The sequence below is a fragment of the Pinus tabuliformis genome, chromosome 1_2 (assembly GCF_031772625.1).
Source record: "Pinus tabuliformis cultivar Carrire ecotype Pingquan chromosome 1_2, CPIR1, whole genome shotgun sequence".
NCBI lineage: Eukaryota > Viridiplantae > Streptophyta > Pinopsida > Pinales > Pinaceae > Pinus > Pinus tabuliformis.
The window spans coordinates 1,307,536,788-1,307,553,331 of NC_142298.1; the positions used below are offsets into that span (position 1 = coordinate 1,307,536,788).

At 38.8% G+C, this 16,544-nt stretch overlaps 1 protein-coding gene across 2 annotated transcripts in view; it reads left to right on the forward strand.

The window, feature by feature from the left end:
• The window catches only part of LOC149211014 (DEAD-box ATP-dependent RNA helicase 38-like), a 320,229-nt gene that overhangs the window by 178,631 nt on the left and 125,054 nt on the right, over window positions 1-16,544 (forward strand). For both annotated transcript variants that reach the window (XM_089396858.1, XM_089396859.1), the window contains one exon: window positions 8,163-8,228. In XM_089396858.1, the coding sequence (XP_089252984.1) occupies window positions 8,163-8,228 (66 nt within the window). The remainder of the gene's footprint in view (window positions 1-8,162; window positions 8,229-16,544) is intronic.

Consider the following 16,544-nt stretch of genomic DNA (forward strand, 5'->3'; position numbering starts at 1 on the left):
AATCCCTGATGAGGAGGAGGCTGCATTGGTACGGAGACAGGTGAGCAACTATACGCTCAACACTGGTCCATTTGGGAGCATGCATGCAATTCAAGATCGAGAGACTTTTTCTGCTCTTGAGTGGTGGAACATGCATGGAGGGGGTACTCCACTTCTACAGAGTTTGGCATTGCGGGTGCTATCACAGGTGGTAAACACTTCTTCTGCAGAGAGGTGTTGGAGCTCTTATTCTTTCATCCACAGTGTTAAAAGGAACAGGTTGAATTTAGACCGGGCAGAGAGCTTGGTTTATGTTCATTACAACTTGCGATTGTTGTCCCATTACTGTGAAGATGCAAAGTCTAATAAAGACTTGTTGATTTGGGACAAGAATCCAGAGGAGCCCAATTTGGAGGATGGAGTGTTGCGACTAGAGAAATTAGAGGATGCTCTTATCCAGGTATGTCCATTGTGGTATGAATTTTCCAATTTTCCCTTATAAAGCATTTCTCTAATTCATGTTTTTAATTTTTTTGTTAACTAGTGTTTTTTTTTTTTGCATGAATTTTTTGAGCGATTCTAGGATGATGATGACTGTGTTGATATGCCACCACCCCCACCCCCATCTGGTCCCTTGGTTCCTAGGTTCCATGGTTCAACACCAACAGCAGGGGGTTCTTCTTCATCAGTTTCAGTGCCACGACTTACACAGGGACCATCTTCTTCATTGCCACCACGTGGAGGCCCGCCATCACGTTCTATTCGTGGTGGAAGGAGGAGAGATTAGTAGATATATTCACAATCTACTACTTTTTGTCATAGATTACTCATTAGACTTGTAGACTTGTGAATTTGAATTTTGAACCTTTTTGGCTTGGCGGTGACCAAGTGACATATTTTGTAAACATTATTATTTGAATTTTGGACATGACAAATGTTGACAGTTGCTCACTTGCTAGATAAATCATAATATGCTCTATGTTTTATGTTTTATAATATGCTTAAATGTTTTATGTTTTATAATATGCTTAAAAATTTGATGTATGTTTGTAATAGCTAGAATATAGATGATTGTTGTACATACTAGTAACTACAATGGAATCATGGATGCCATATCTATCTTGATTTATGCAAAAATATGCATGTTTTCATGTCTTCTACAATTAATTTGGTATTTGGGATGTTTGTTTTGAGTATAAATGCAAAAAAATATAAAAAAATATATATATATAGCAGACGCTTCCGCGGACGCTTCGCTTCCTAGATTTTTGGAAAATGACGCTTCCGCGCTCCGCGCTTCCGCTTCGCGCTTCCGCTTCGATTTCGCTTCGTGCAACATTGGTCTTTTCCTTTACAACCATCAGTAAGAACTGTTTGCATGAATTTATCATTCTTTTCATCTGTCTTGAGTTTATGAGAGTATAATTATTCTTGAGCTTATGAGCTCTTACAAAGTATTCGATTCCATCTTTAACAAGTAGATACTTGTTCTCAGCTCTATAGAAAGTAGCTTTTCTATCATACAAGTAGGGACTTTCTAAAACAATTCCACATATATCTAAAGGAATTACATCTAACTCAACCTCATCTACAAATGCTGACCCAAAAGAAAATTTGAGTTTGCACTACCTAGTCACTTGTAGTTGTGCTTTATCATTCAACCAACCTAATGGGTATGGCTTCTGGTGAGGTGTAGTTGCTAATCCCAATTTCTTTACAATTGCTTCAGAAATCAGATTTACTTGTGAGCCACTATCAAACAAAGTATCAATCTTTTGATTTTTGGAAATAACTCGAATATGGAAAAGCTCATGTGTTTTTCTCTCATGTTCTGCATCAACAACAGATTGAGCAGAATTACTAGTAGATGCTTGAGAATTCTTATCTTTTATACTTGTGGCTACAATGATTGTTTCATCTCCTGAGTCTGACCCCAAATCTTTTTGAATAGCTGCAGTAGTCTTCTTCTTCTTGCCCTCGGACTTCTTAGGTCTCAGCTCTGGATGCAGAATCCAACAGTGTTCATCATCATGCCCCTCCTTTTTACAGTGAGTGCATGAAGCTTTGCCTTTTTGTGCAGTGTTAGCCTTCCTTGCTTTCCACTTCTGCTTCTTTTTCTCCTTGCTCTTGCTTGCAGTGGGTTGGGATGGTCCCCCAACTTCTGGATTTCCATTCTTTCCTCTAGCTTCTAGATGAGTAGCTTGTACAGATACCTCATCTATACTAGTGGGATTAAACATGAGGATGGTATGCCTCATGTAGCTGTGTAGACCACCAATGTACTTCAAAAGAGTCTCTGGTGAGTCTAATGAGATACCCAACATCAATGCTCTCTTTCTGAACTCTTGAGTATACCCTTGTACACTTTGCCCTTTTAACTGCCGAAGAGTTTGCCAACTCATCATGGCTTGCTGCATGTAGGCCAATGGATAGAACTGCTTTTCGATTGCAGCAACAAATTCACTCTAGATAGAGATGGTCTTACCGTGTCTTTTCATATCAGCTTGGGTTCTGCCTTCCCACCAAACCAAGGTAGTGCCTCCTAGGCATAGGCTTGCCAGTTGAATCTTGCTCTTGTCTGAGCCTATGTTCTGTACCCTGCAATACACATCAATTTGTCTAATCCATTTGTCCAACTTTTCAGCATTTAGCTCTCCATCATATATAGGCAAATCAAATTTAACATCTAACTTAATCAAAGATGCTTTCTTATTATGCACAGGGCTATTAGGAGGTGTGAGAAAGCTTTCCTCTTTCCCCTTTCCTTTGGAGTGGTCATGGGAATGAGACTCATCTTCTTCTTTTTCTTGTTTAGAACCTGATGAATCTTCATCCTTATGCTTTCTAAAGTCCTTGTACATTTCTTCTACCATAGACTTTATAGCTAGGAAACTTTCTATGAATTGAGGGTCTGGCCCTATAGAACCTTCTTCTGACATTGTCTTCCGAGAATAGACTCTCCCAATTTCAGGATTAGTTTCCACCAACTCTCCTTCTCCTAACTTGAGTAGTGAGCATTCACAACGAAACCAACACAAGCTTGTGTAACCTTACAACCTAAAACTTTGATACCACTTGATCTGATAATCACCCTATGAGTGACCTCAGTTGAAGAATTGTTAAACAAAAGGTATTACAGACTCATGTGCTGGTGTGTGTTTTGTGTTATTTAAGCAATGGATTGATTAGATTGCCAATACACAGACATTTAAAATGGAAAGACAACAGAGAAATACAGTAAGCAACATAAAGACATAAGCGTTTTTAACAAGGAGTTCACCCTATTCTCCAGGGTTACGTCTTCGATCCAGCTTTCAGTGGTGGCCTTGTTTTATTGTGTCTTACAACAGAGAAATTACAATGCGGGGACTCAACATGAGTTCTCCTGACAGCAGATTTTGCTTGGCATGATGGTTCTTGGATTCCCCAAGCCACTTGGAGTACACAGACTCGTTCTCTTCCTACCAGCTTTGTGACCTTTGTTCTACAGTGGAGAGAGCCAACTGTGATGCTCAATCCAGACAGATTCCTCTATGGGAAGGCTTGAATCTTCAAGCTCTCTGGTGCTCGATGCTGCCTGTGGTCAACTCAGCCCTCTATCTCCTCTGCTTGGCATTACTACTCTTTGTGTTCAGTCCTCCTCTCAGGGTTCACTGTTCACTGTCTCCCTTGGTCTCTCGGACTCTTCTCAGTTCGTGTTTTCCGATTTCTTCTCGCTCTGTTTCGACTGTCTTTGTTTATGGCTTTAGCCATTCGATCCCTATGCCTATTCGGTTCCTCTCCTGCCTGTGTCGATTCACCTTCTGCAGCGGCGCTTGGAGTTCCCTGTTCGGCGCCAGCATGAACGCTCAGGAAGTGGCCACGTGTTTCCATCTAATTGGCGCCAGCATGCTTCGTCGGTTCGTTTCTTCTGTTACACCGTGTATGTGTTCTTTCTCCACCATGGCGGTCAACGGATTCCAAATCCCTCCAAATCGTGGTTTAATTCCCTGTCGATTCCGCTTCTTTCTATCAGGTGCATCTCAGCAGTCCGATCTGGGCTCCTCCAGATCCAACATCATACGCACGTCGAGTGCGATTGACTTGTTCGATCGATAACGTACGATCACAGCGGTTTTTCTCTCACCTCCGCTGCCACGCATCGATCGCTGAGTGGGATCGCTCCGCTCTCCTGCAAAAACTCTTATCGTTCAATGGCGTCCTAGGGAAACTGCCGGTTTTGGAGCGCGGGTCTCGCCTTTGTACTTTAGTGCCTTTACCTTTTTCTGCCTGCGGTCCTTCGGTTCCTCCATGTGACCGGGTGCTTAGGCTTTTTCCACTTTAGCCCTTTTCGCCTAGCGATGCGCGATTAGCGCTAAGCCTCTAATCACGCATCAAAATCGCCTCCTCTTTCCGATCCGGGGCTCCCAGGGCTGTTTTTGACCTCCTGCGCAGTCTCCATGGGCCTCGGTTAGTGCGCTTTGACCGAGGTCCTCGTCATTCCACGTCGGCGGCCATTGCCATTTGTTCAAGGCGTTTTTGATCGCTGTTTTGGAAATTTCAAGGATTGTTTAACTTGATACAGTCAAGGTTCTTTGACAGTCATTCATGGATCCGATTCGGATTAGTTGTCTTGAGTCACCCTGCCTTGGCTTTGTCCTTTGGTTTTCGGATTTGCAGATCCAAAGTCTCGCTTCTTCTATTTGAACTTTTGCTCGATTTTGACAGTGTATCGGTACGCCGTGCCGAGCGAGGAGATGTTCAGGAACTCCATCTCTTCCTGGATGTATCTGTGTAGGCAACCGCAGTATTTGAGTACCAAATGCAACTCAGAGTCCTTGATAACCAACTGTGTGTGAAGGGTATGAAAATTGTTTGTGAAATCCGACACATCTTGGTCCCTTCCTTGCCGCAGTGTGGTCCATTTGATTTATTTGTCCTCATAACTTTTGACAGGGTAGTACTGCTCCTTGACAGCATCTCAGAATGAATCCCAAGTGGGTGCTGCTGAAAATATTGAGCCTGTACTTTCATTCTTCTGCTTGCAGTAGGTTTCCCACCAGTCCTTGACATGGGGGGCTGCTTTGAGAAGAGCGAAAAAAATCTTTTCGCGACTCGAAAATTCATGAATAGAAAAATAACCCTCTATTAGATTTAACCATTTATCTACGGCATCTACGTCTATTTGACCCTCGAATATGGGGATTTCAAAATTAACTTGTACCGTAAAGGGCGTGGTGTTTCTAGAGTAGCTGCTGGAAGCCGATGCGTCGCCTCTGGGTAGCCGTTGAAGGATCTGCGCAAAGTTGTCCATCATTGCGTTCCTTTGTCGCTCGAGGGCTTCTTTGAGCAAGATTTTGATAGGATCTCCTGCCCCCTCGTCTTTCTTTTCTTCCACCATGGGAGGCCGTCGGGATTTGCGAGGCTGGTCTTGCAAAGGTTCGGCCAGTTCAAGCCCTAACTCCTTATATCCCGACCTCGTTGGGGACATGCAAAGAAAAACAGAGAAAAAACAGACCGCTCTGATACCACTGATCCAAATTTAAACAGGAACGCAACAAAATACAGAGATAACCATATACACAAAGATCCAGCGGAAATAATACTTCAGTTCATTAATGTAAAATATTGAAATATGCTTACAAACAGAAATGGAAATAAACCAGGTAGGGCGATGGTAGCTTATCTCTGAGAAGAGATATGGCGGCTACATGCCTCTGAATTGTGTTACAATGAGGCTTGAAGGCCTATTTATTATTGAGAAACAATGGAAAACCCTTAACATCCGAAAACCTAACCCTAGAAGATGAAACACCAAATTGTGGGCCCCGTTTGGGTAAATTGGTACATCAATTTCCCGGGGTCGTAACTTTGGCACCCAATCCCCGTTTGACGCGTACACTCCTTAGAAAGATCTATCTGAGAACTATAACTTTGGGAAGAGCAACATTTGTCCATGGACCCATGTTGCTCCCAGATTTCCGAAAAAACGTCGTTTAGGGCCTCAAAACGGCTCCGAAAGTTTAGGACCCAAAAAACTGCTAAAAATAGTAAATTGTGCTACAATTACGGAAATTGAAAAACTGAAAGAGACAGTCGTGGGGGTCCAAATGGGATAGGTGGGTGGCCACCAACATCCACCTGGATCATGGGGTTTACTGGGTATATTTTGTGTTCTATGGTTGATGTGTTTGTCTTCTGATTTCTTTTCCGCTTGCATGTTAGAAAACTCAGTGTATTTGCAATTCAAGTTTCCAGTGCAGTAGTTGTTTGTATTTTTGGTAGTTTTACACTTAGAAAAATTGTAAATCAGTGGTTGGGTTTTAAGGAAAAAACGGTCAATCATCCAGTTGAAATTGTGACACATACTAGAATGACTTTAAACATTAAATGAAAGCTTCATTACAAAAATGGTTAATGTACCTCATATTTGATGACCTACCTTTATTGGATGAATCATGAAAGACTAGATGGAATAAATCACTAGCTAGAGCACATATGGGAGGCATCTGAGGCTAGTTATTTGTGGATCAACATAGGGCTGTTGGCTGGCAAGCTAAATGAGAAGAAATTTCACCTAGAGGTTACCCACTTGGGTGGGTAAGAGGGATCAATGTGCCCCATGTCAAGTACTTGTATCAATGTCTCCTTCGTGTATTGTGTCCTTTGATCTAGTGTCATTTGACCTATGGTTGAAGAGGTAGACATATATGAGATATATTTTTAGATGATATGGATTTGGGCAATAGCGTTGGGTTGGAAATAGCCAACTTGGATCTTAATAAACATGTGCTAATGTTAGTCACTTTTAATGATGGTGATCCTCTTGAAGGGTCATCCTCTCCACTAGCAGATCCATATCTTGGATTGGATATAGAGTAGGAGGGAGAAGATGGAGAGAGCAGTGGACATGGTGGTGATCTTGATGATTCTAACATGGAGGAACATGACTAATGAGCTATCAGATTCTTCCATCAATGGTTCTGGTATCTACCTTGTTTTGTATTTGCCATTGGCATTCCCATCTATAGTATCAATGATTCAATAGCTGCTGATTACATTTTGATTTTGATGATACAAATCACTGAATGAGAAAACTGCATTTTATGGCTCTAATTTCTAAACCTATGTTTTATGAGTATTGAATATTCTAAGATCTCATGTTAGATCATCATGGATGTAGTCACTAGCTGTATGAATATTTTGTAAATGCTTAAAAAATTTGGATCTTTATACCGATATTTCATTTTGTAACCTATGTTTTATGAGTATTGAATATTCTAAAATCTTGTGTTGGATCATCATGGATGTAGTCACTAGCTGTATCAATATTTTGTAAATGCTTAAAAAATTTGGATCTTTACATCGATATTTCATTTTGTGTGCTTTTTTAATATATATAATTTTTATCACCTCTCTCTCTCTTTCTGTAGATATATGTGTGTATGTGTGTGTGCAGACACACATATATGGATATATTTTTTTTCCTTCCCCATGTAACCAAGCACCCTACCCTCCAGCCCATAGCTAAGGGTAAGATATTCTGGGCAGGGAGTATAACAATCATTCCTCCCAACCATCTGAGATAAACCCAATTGATACATATATATAGAAAATGTATCCCTTGTGTCCCATTTTGGGGGTTGACGTGTCCCATGTTGGATACTCATCCACATGTCCTGTGTTTTGTGTCCTAGTGTCATGTGCATTAGCTTTTTATAGAATCGCTTTGGGTGATCTGTCTGCTTTTCATTATTGGATAATGACATGATGCACTTTTGCAGCAATAATTAAAAAAACATAAGAGATCTAGATAAGACATACATTACCAGGTCGCATAATCTTTATCCTTAATCATCTGGAGTTTTCTTATATCTCAGAGATAGTGAACAAAGACGTATGACTGGTTTTGTTACAGTAAGTTATGTATTAACATAAGTTACAATTATGAATGCGTATAACAGGCATTGCTAGATTTAAACTGATAAAAATATCAAAATATTCTTTGGCTACATTTTCGGAGAGGTGCAAAAATTTGTTGAGGGCACTGATCAATTCAGTGGTTTTGTGGTCTTTAGCAGCTGTGGGAAGTGTAATTTGTTTCTGTTCAAAACTTGTTTGTTTAAATTTAAGGTGTGGTTGCAGTATTTATTTTTTTCCTTATACAAATTCATTGTATAGTGACGCTTTAATTTCTGAATCAGGATGGGTTTCAAGATGATTCCCTGAGAATTATAAAGGACATTCAGAAAAATCGAGATGATTGTCAGGTATGTGGGATTTCTATTTTATTGTACATATGTAATTCTCCAGTTTAGTTGTTGGAAAGGTAAGTGAGAAGCTGTTTCTGTAGATTGCTCCTGGAAAGCTCATTTAATGTATTGTATTCTGTGTTTCTCTTCTCAAGTTTCATTGTCCATTTTTAAGCTGACAGCAGTAGTCATGTTTGATTCTATATGTTTTAGCTAATTCTGATAAATATAATATTTTTTAATGTCTATTATCTTCTCATTAGTAGCTTTTAAGCTGCAAATCTCCATTATATATAAATCTATCCTACAGAATGGTATTTTTGTGACTGGGGATTGGAGGAAGAGTGTTGTTTAAGTATTGTTAGTTGACAATAAGTTTAGGAGGTTTTCTCAATGAGCGCACGTGATGTTCCTATGGATTTTCTATTGTTTGTCTCAATGTCCTTGTATTAGCTGACAACAATATTTCTTTCTGCCACTAAATGTTCTAATAGCCTTTTTTTGGACTTTGCATAATGATAACTTCTATAAGAGAATGTGTCCAAAAAAAAAACACTAACATGAATATGTCAACACATGAGCCCATCTCTTATCATCATAGCCTTTTCAGGAAGATCTAAACAGTAATATATATATACATATCCTCTTCTGGCTTGCAAATAAAAACAACAGTTCATCAAGTAAGTCCCCAGTTACAGTCTTCCAGATAAATCACAAAATCACAAGAGTATGCTATTCCAAAGCATGCAGGCTTTTCATGTTTTAAAAATACAAATGTAATAGAACGGTGGGTGAGTGTATTCAGAGATATGCCTCTGGGTGATTTCTTGTATAATCCCTTCTCCACAAGTCATCAAAATTACTTCCCTGGACAAGCCATCTACAGTACTGTTCCTCTCTCTGTACACATGATGAAAGGATATTTGATCAGAAGAACATGACAATTCAAGAATCTTATCTACCACAGATTGTAATAAAAATTCCCACTGTGAATTTCTCTTTTACCCATTTGATAACTAGTAGTCAATCTTTCTGAATTTTTGGAGGCTATTTGTTATGTAAAAGATTAGTTAGTCTTTAATTTTAGATTTATTATTTAGTTTTAGGATTAATTAGACGAAAGGGCACGATCATAAGATCATGCCCTTTCCCCAAAGGGTGCCCGTGGCAGTATTTAAGCCAGGAAACCCCATTGTAAAAGACATCATCTGTAATTCATCATTTTAATAAAGTATTTTATTCATTTATATTCTGAGTATCAGAGTTTTCTGTTTCATCTGGTATCAGAGCCACCACTGCGCTTCGTCCATCCGCTGCTCAAACTATCGCACCATTCTTCCGCCCTCACTCGTCCCTGTCTCTGCCACCCCTCTTTGTCGTTAGCCGTTTTTTTTTCTCCCACCAATCGCTTGATCCCCAACCGTAATCCGTTTCTCCGCCTCTAAGCCGCACTGCCCCAACCACCGTCATCCGTCAATCCACTTCGCTCGGTATTTCTGTGCAGCCTGCTGTGTTACGACTTCCGTTAAATAGACGTGCTGCCAGCTCTGTGTTACGGTGATAGTCGATACAATTTTTTTTAAAAAATCAAAAGGCTCGTGCTTCCAGCGTCATACCCCCTGTTTCAGTCGCACCGCGTAAGACGTCCCGGCATAGGCTCCTGTCAAGTTCCGAGCTACCATTAAAACCTACCTGCGTCTGCGGTAATATTTGCGGTTCCATTACAGTGGGTATCACGGTAAAATCGGAAGTGTAATCTGCCACGGTTGCTGCCAATCAACACGACTGTTGACTCTCCGGCGGCCTGTCGTTTTAATTAAAGAGCGTTCAATTAAAAGACGTAAAACGTAATTTCAAGCATTTTCTGTTTCATATAACGAAGGTTATTGATTATTGAAATTACGTTATATATAGTTGTAATATATAAATAACTATATTATATAGTTATATATTATACACTATATATATATATATATATATATATATATATTATAATTATAACGTGATTTGATTATATATATATATATCATATTTAATTTATATATAATATATATATATATATATATATATATAATTTAATTATAAGTTATATTATAACTTTAATTTATATATATAAGGTTAATAATTATAAATTATAATTATTATAATTTATAATTAATTAAAAAAAAATTATTATTAATTAAATTAAATTATTATTAATTAAATTAAATTATTAAATTAATTTAATTTAATTATTTAAAAAAAAATAAAATAAAAGGGAAGGAAAAATATTTTAGCTGGCAAATAAATACACGCCTCCGCAAACCCGCTCAATGTCGACAATGACAATGGCGGATTTTCAAAAAAGGTTGTTGGATGCAGAGCAAAAAATAAATAACAACCACGACGAGGTCAGTAAAAGATTAAATGAAGTCGAGAGCAAGCTTGGGGAGCAAGCGGACAAAATCAAAAATCTTGAAGATACGACAAATCGAATAGAGATAAAGATGGAAAGTCAACATGTCCAAACAGGAGTAAACTTCAGAGAAGTCTTAACAATGCTGAAAAGTCTGTGTAAAAAGTCGAATTGTACACCCGAAGAGCTATTAAAAGAAGGTGAAGAGAATCAAGAACACATCTCGTCAGATTCAACTAAGTCCACAGACTCTCATAACAAAGTTGAATCCCCAAAAAAATCAGCGACACACCACCAAGAAGCAAGTAACACTGCCTTTACAAACAAGCAACTTTGGGATACCCTTACTAATCAACACCCTCTTTTTGCTCAACCATTAGCCACATACCAGAAGAGGGTAAAGGTTGAGATGCCTAAATTCGATGGGAACGAAAAAAACAATGTTGCATGGATAAATAAAGCAGAAGAATACTTTGAGATATATGACATCACTGACGATGACGAAAAGCTCAGACACGCATCCATGAAAATGGAGGGAGAAGCATATAACTGGTATATGTGGTGGAAAAAGACAACACACGTCATTAGCTGGAGGAGATTTAAAGATGCATTCTTCAAAAGATTCCAAGGTGTAAAGGAAGAAGAGTTCTTTTCAAAACTCATCAAATTACGACAAAAAGGAAGTGTGGATGAATACACTCAAGAATGGGAGACCTTAGTAACTCAAGTGCCTGGGTTATCGGAATCTCGTTTAATTCAGTCATACATCTCGGGACTCAAAACCCATTTACAAGCAGAACTTGAGATGCATGATATTACATCTATAGAAGAAGCAAGACGAAAAGCAAAAACAGCCGAAAAGAAATCTGAACCAATATTTTGGTCAACAGCGGAAAAGCTTTTGCAAGACGAAGGATACCCCAGTATGTGGACTCAAATAATACAAGATATGTTCCACCACATCGTCGTGAAGATGAAAAATCTAATGTGGAAATGCAAAGGATAAAAGAGGGTAAATGTAAACGCTGTGGTGAGAAGTGGGACCCCAAACATAGATGTGTTAAAGGAAAAGAACCAAAGAACCTATATAATTGTGAAGCAACCAATGATTCGAACAGTGAAGATTATGACATAGAAGACACAGAAGACGCCGCAGAATTCTCACCAGAATTAGATGACGGAAGTATTCCGCAATTGTCATTATCAGCCATGACAGGTATATCACAACCTCAGACCTTAAAGTTAAAAGGACACATAAAGAAGAACAACGTAGTGGTTCTCATCGACTCTGGAAGCACACACAATTTTTTAGATACAACTGTGGCAAAGAGACTCAATATATTTTCATTTCCCTTACCAAACATGAAAGTGATACTGATGATAGCTAACGGTAAAAAGATTGAAAAGGTGGGAAAATGCCATAAGGTTAAATTGCAGATTCAAGACTTCAGTTTAGAGTCTCCGTTTTTCACAGTACCGTTAGGAGGAGTAGATGTAGTCTTAGGTATCCAATGGCTACGAACCTTAGGTACTTATGCCGCCAACCATCAAGTACAATTTATAAAATTCAAATGGGGAGGTCAGAAGTACAAGCTACACGGATTCCAACCATCAGAAAATCAAGTTACATCATCATCCCAGATGATGAAGCTGAGTCGAAAAGGAGCACCTACTTATGTAGTACAATGTCACCAATTAGAAATGTTATCTGCAAATGTGACCAGAGAAGAGTCACCAGAGATACAAGATTTGATTCGGAAGCATGAAAAAGTATTTCAAGACCTACCTATGAAGATGCTGCCTAATAGGGAAATTGAGCATACAATAGAAGTCAAGGCAGGGTCAGACCCTGTCAACATCAAGCCATACCAATATCCACTTCACCAAAAAACGGAACTTGAGAGATTAATCCAAGACCTTTTAAAATGTGCGACCTTGATCATCTTGGAATATCTGATCAAGTGGAAGGACTTACCCGAAGAAGACGCCTTCTGGGAGAATGAATCATTCTTCAACAACATCCGTCGTTACTTATGCTTTGAGGACAAAGCATTCTTTCGAGAGGAAGGCAATGTTATGTAAAAAATTAGTTAGTCTTTAATTTTAGATTTATTATTTAGTTTTAGGATTAATTAGACGAAAGGGCACGATCATAAGATCATGCCCTTTCCCCAAAGGGTGCCCGTGGCAGTATTTAAGCCAGGAAACCCCATTGTAAAAGACATCATCTGTAATTCATCATTTTAATAAAGTATTTTATTCATTTATATTCTGCGTATCAGAGTTTTCTGTTTCACTATTCTTATCTTTTTCAATGCCCAACAAGTGAGTGAATCTCAATGTTGCAAACATCGGCATTGGGATAAAATTGGCAAGGGTCCGAAAAACCAAAAAATCATAAAAATCGGGAAAATATCGGTAAAAAATCGGCAAACATCGGCAAAATTAAGATACCATAAAAATATTTTTTAAAATCGGCAAACATCGGCTAGGCCAAAAAATCGTGATTTCGAGATAAAATCGGGATGTTATCGAGATGTTCGCAACACTGATCAATCTTACAGTCGTTAACTCAACGGGATTATTGGTTCCAACTTCAGTTACAGCTTTGAAGTGAAATAATGTTCATCCCCATGGAATAATGTCCCCCCAGCTCCACAGATTCTAACTTCATCATGGGTTGCCCCATCGAAATATGTCCAGGCTGTTGAAGTTATCTTATATCATTAAGAAATTATACATAGAAAATCTCAACAACAATGCAACAGTGATGGTGGGATCATAAAGAGACAGCCAAGCACTAAGAGACAACAAATTTGCCCTGGGAAAACCCAACCTTGGGAAAAGCCCAGAAAACTTTTCTTCACAAGGAAATTGTTATTCAGTAATAATTACAATATTTAAAATATTCTAGGGATCTGTGCCAAAAATCAGATCAAGGAAATCAGTCAAACCTAGTCAAATACGAGCTGATAATGGCTGGTCAAAATTTCAAACCTTCAAAAATTGCCAAAAGTCAATGCTGGTCAACAGTCTGAATTTCAGTCTTGAAGTCAATTTCGGACCTATGGTCAAAGACCTGTTCCCAACTGCGGACAAAGTGCTTCAGGTCTGTGGTCAAAGTCCAAGATTCCTGTGGTAAAACTTTCCCTTTTCCATGGTCAAATCCAGTCCAAAATCTTGGTCAAATGTAGCCTGATTCTTAGTCAAACAGAGCTGATCAGGTTCGGTCATATCAGCTTTAGAGCTTGGTCAAACTTTAGCTGTACTTCTCCTTTCTTATCACGTGTGGATCAGACTGTTGTTGAGTTGTTGTGATCGAAATTGGTCAAAGTGGAGGAGCCTCTTGTGTATTTATATTGGTCAAAGTGGAGTGACTTGTTGATTTTTGTAGCTTGGGCAGGTACTTCTAGCCTTGTGTCTTGACTAGAAGGACCTTTTTTTGCCTCTTTAGGAGCTTGAAGGTGACATGCAGAGTGTGCAAGTGAGTTGCACACATGCAGATGTCTTGCATGTGACATGCATGAGATGTGCATGTAAAGCAAGCTAAGTTTATGACTTGTACTTGAGTTAAAGTAGAGAAAGCTAAGGATAGGATAGTTAGCTAAAGTCACTTATCTAAAGTTAATTTGACGAGCTACCTTTGGCTGTCAATCTTAGCTTAGGAAAGTTATAAATTGAGCCCAAGTGTTGAGGCTAAGACACAATAGCGACACAAGATTGAGAGAGGTTGAGCATGCGTTGGGTCTAAGAGAGTGCAGAGAGACTGGTGATCAGTTTTGTAATTTGTATTTTCTTAGTTGGGCCATTATCCCAGGATGGGCGCCCAAGTAAGTTCTGTGATTAGTTTATTAATGAAGAATTGCTGATTGAGCAGAAATTTGTTTTTGTATGTGATTCAAATCAAGTAATTTTTCTTATGCTAAATATTTTTGTTTAGGAACTTAGCTGTGTATTTATTCAATTAATAATTGTTGGGAACCGAATACCAGGTGTTGGGTTCGGGAAATTCTAACATGACTTTTGACCAAAAGTCACATCATTTCATCTTGTGGGGCCAACTTGTCACTTGGGGCCTACATGAAGCCCAAAATTAATAATTTTGAATTTTAATATCACATGAATTTCTTTGGCCAAATTAGGAGGCCCTATTGCCATGCGAGAATATCTTCCGATGCTAAACAAATTTTCCCTTAGATGGAAATTCTCCTTCGTTAAGAAGAGTTTCATGAGGTTGTCATATTGATGCATGTTTACAAAATAACTCTGTCTTGAAGTGCGCAATGTGATTCCTTATACATCCATGGTTGGCCAAAGCCCTTTATGGGTCCTTAGGAAAATATATCAAACTCCTTCAGTGATGGCCTAGCCTAGGCCTCAAATTTTCTAACTTCTCAAGAGAATTTGCCTTTGGACCATTCACTCTTTTGGTCAAAATCCTTTATGACTTAGTCAAGTCCTTCTGGTATCAAAGGTGAATTTCATCTATCTCCTTTGGTCAACATAGGCAAGACCTTTTGGCTTCTAAGGAAAAGATTTGTCCAACTCAATAATTTCCTTGGGACATTCACTTTTGGTCGACCTAGCCAAATCCTTATGGCTTCAAAGGTGAATGCACCCATTTCCTCTTGGTCAAAGTCCTTGATGACCAAACCAAATCCTTCTGGCTTTAGGGCTTAATCTTGCAAATACCATTTACCTCATCATTCCCTTCCAAAGAGGGAAACATTTAACATCATACTAAGCTCATCACAATCCACTCATTTGTGGATATGTACTAGAGTTTCATTGCTCCTCTTTGCTTTATATCCAGTTATACAATATAGGTAATACACATATTATTGCAACTTAATGTATCTGCCTTGGCTTAGCCCGAGGTGTTCTTTTGTAGTGAAAATATTTAATCCATATATATAGTCATGTAAACAAGTCCTTCTATCACTGTTGTGTTGAAGAATGTAACTAGGTTCGGTCTTCATAATTGTACTCGAGTCAAAATGAAATATATTTATCAAAAGAAAGCAAAAGAAAATTTATTATTAATTAAATTGACTTGTTAAGGCATGAGTTTCATGCTTGGGTCAATTGTGATATGTCAAGCCTCCAATGTAGGCTTTTAGGATTTTATATTTAAGTCAAAGTCTATTTTTATTATGTCAAAAACTTCCTCCATCAAGTCACCTTGCAGTTGGCCTCCAAACAAATAATCTCAAGTCGACTTCACAAATAATCTCATGTCCGACTTATTTCACAGTGGGAAACAACTATATATAGGTGTGTAAACTTCGCTCAACAGGCAGAGAGAAGATACAAGTTTGGTGAATATCAATGAGGGAGTTCGGTGAAGATACAGTGAAGAATAACTCGAAGTTTCAGGAGGTTGAAGTGTCATTGCGGGCCAAAATATTTTGAGGTTACCACAAACAAAATTCTGAGCTACCACAGAATTAAAGTTTGATACTATTACTACTACAGACTGAAATATAACACTATTACAAGATCACTTCAGGACCGATTTATGATACTACTGAAGTATGAGTAGGGTCTCAGATTGAAGCATGAAGAAGGCTGCCTTAGATCGAAGTATAATTAGGATCTCACAAGACTAAAACATGAAGTAGGTTGCCTCAGAATCGAAGCATGAACATGCTGTTACATAGGCTGCAACAGGGACGAAGCATGGTTGGGCTACCAGAAAACTGAAGTATGACATCGGTGAAACATGACCGAAGCATACTTAGGGCTGTCGCAGAACTAAAGCATCATTTGGCTGCCACAAAATTGTAGTATGACGTGACAAGGTTGACTTGTGTTGGAAATAATATTGAGAGGAGGGGTGAATCAGTATTTTTTTCTCAATGTGGTTCACGGGCACTGAGTGGCCGCTACGTCCACGTAGAGAAGCGGGGCAGTTCCACCCGAAGGGATCTGCCGGTCGG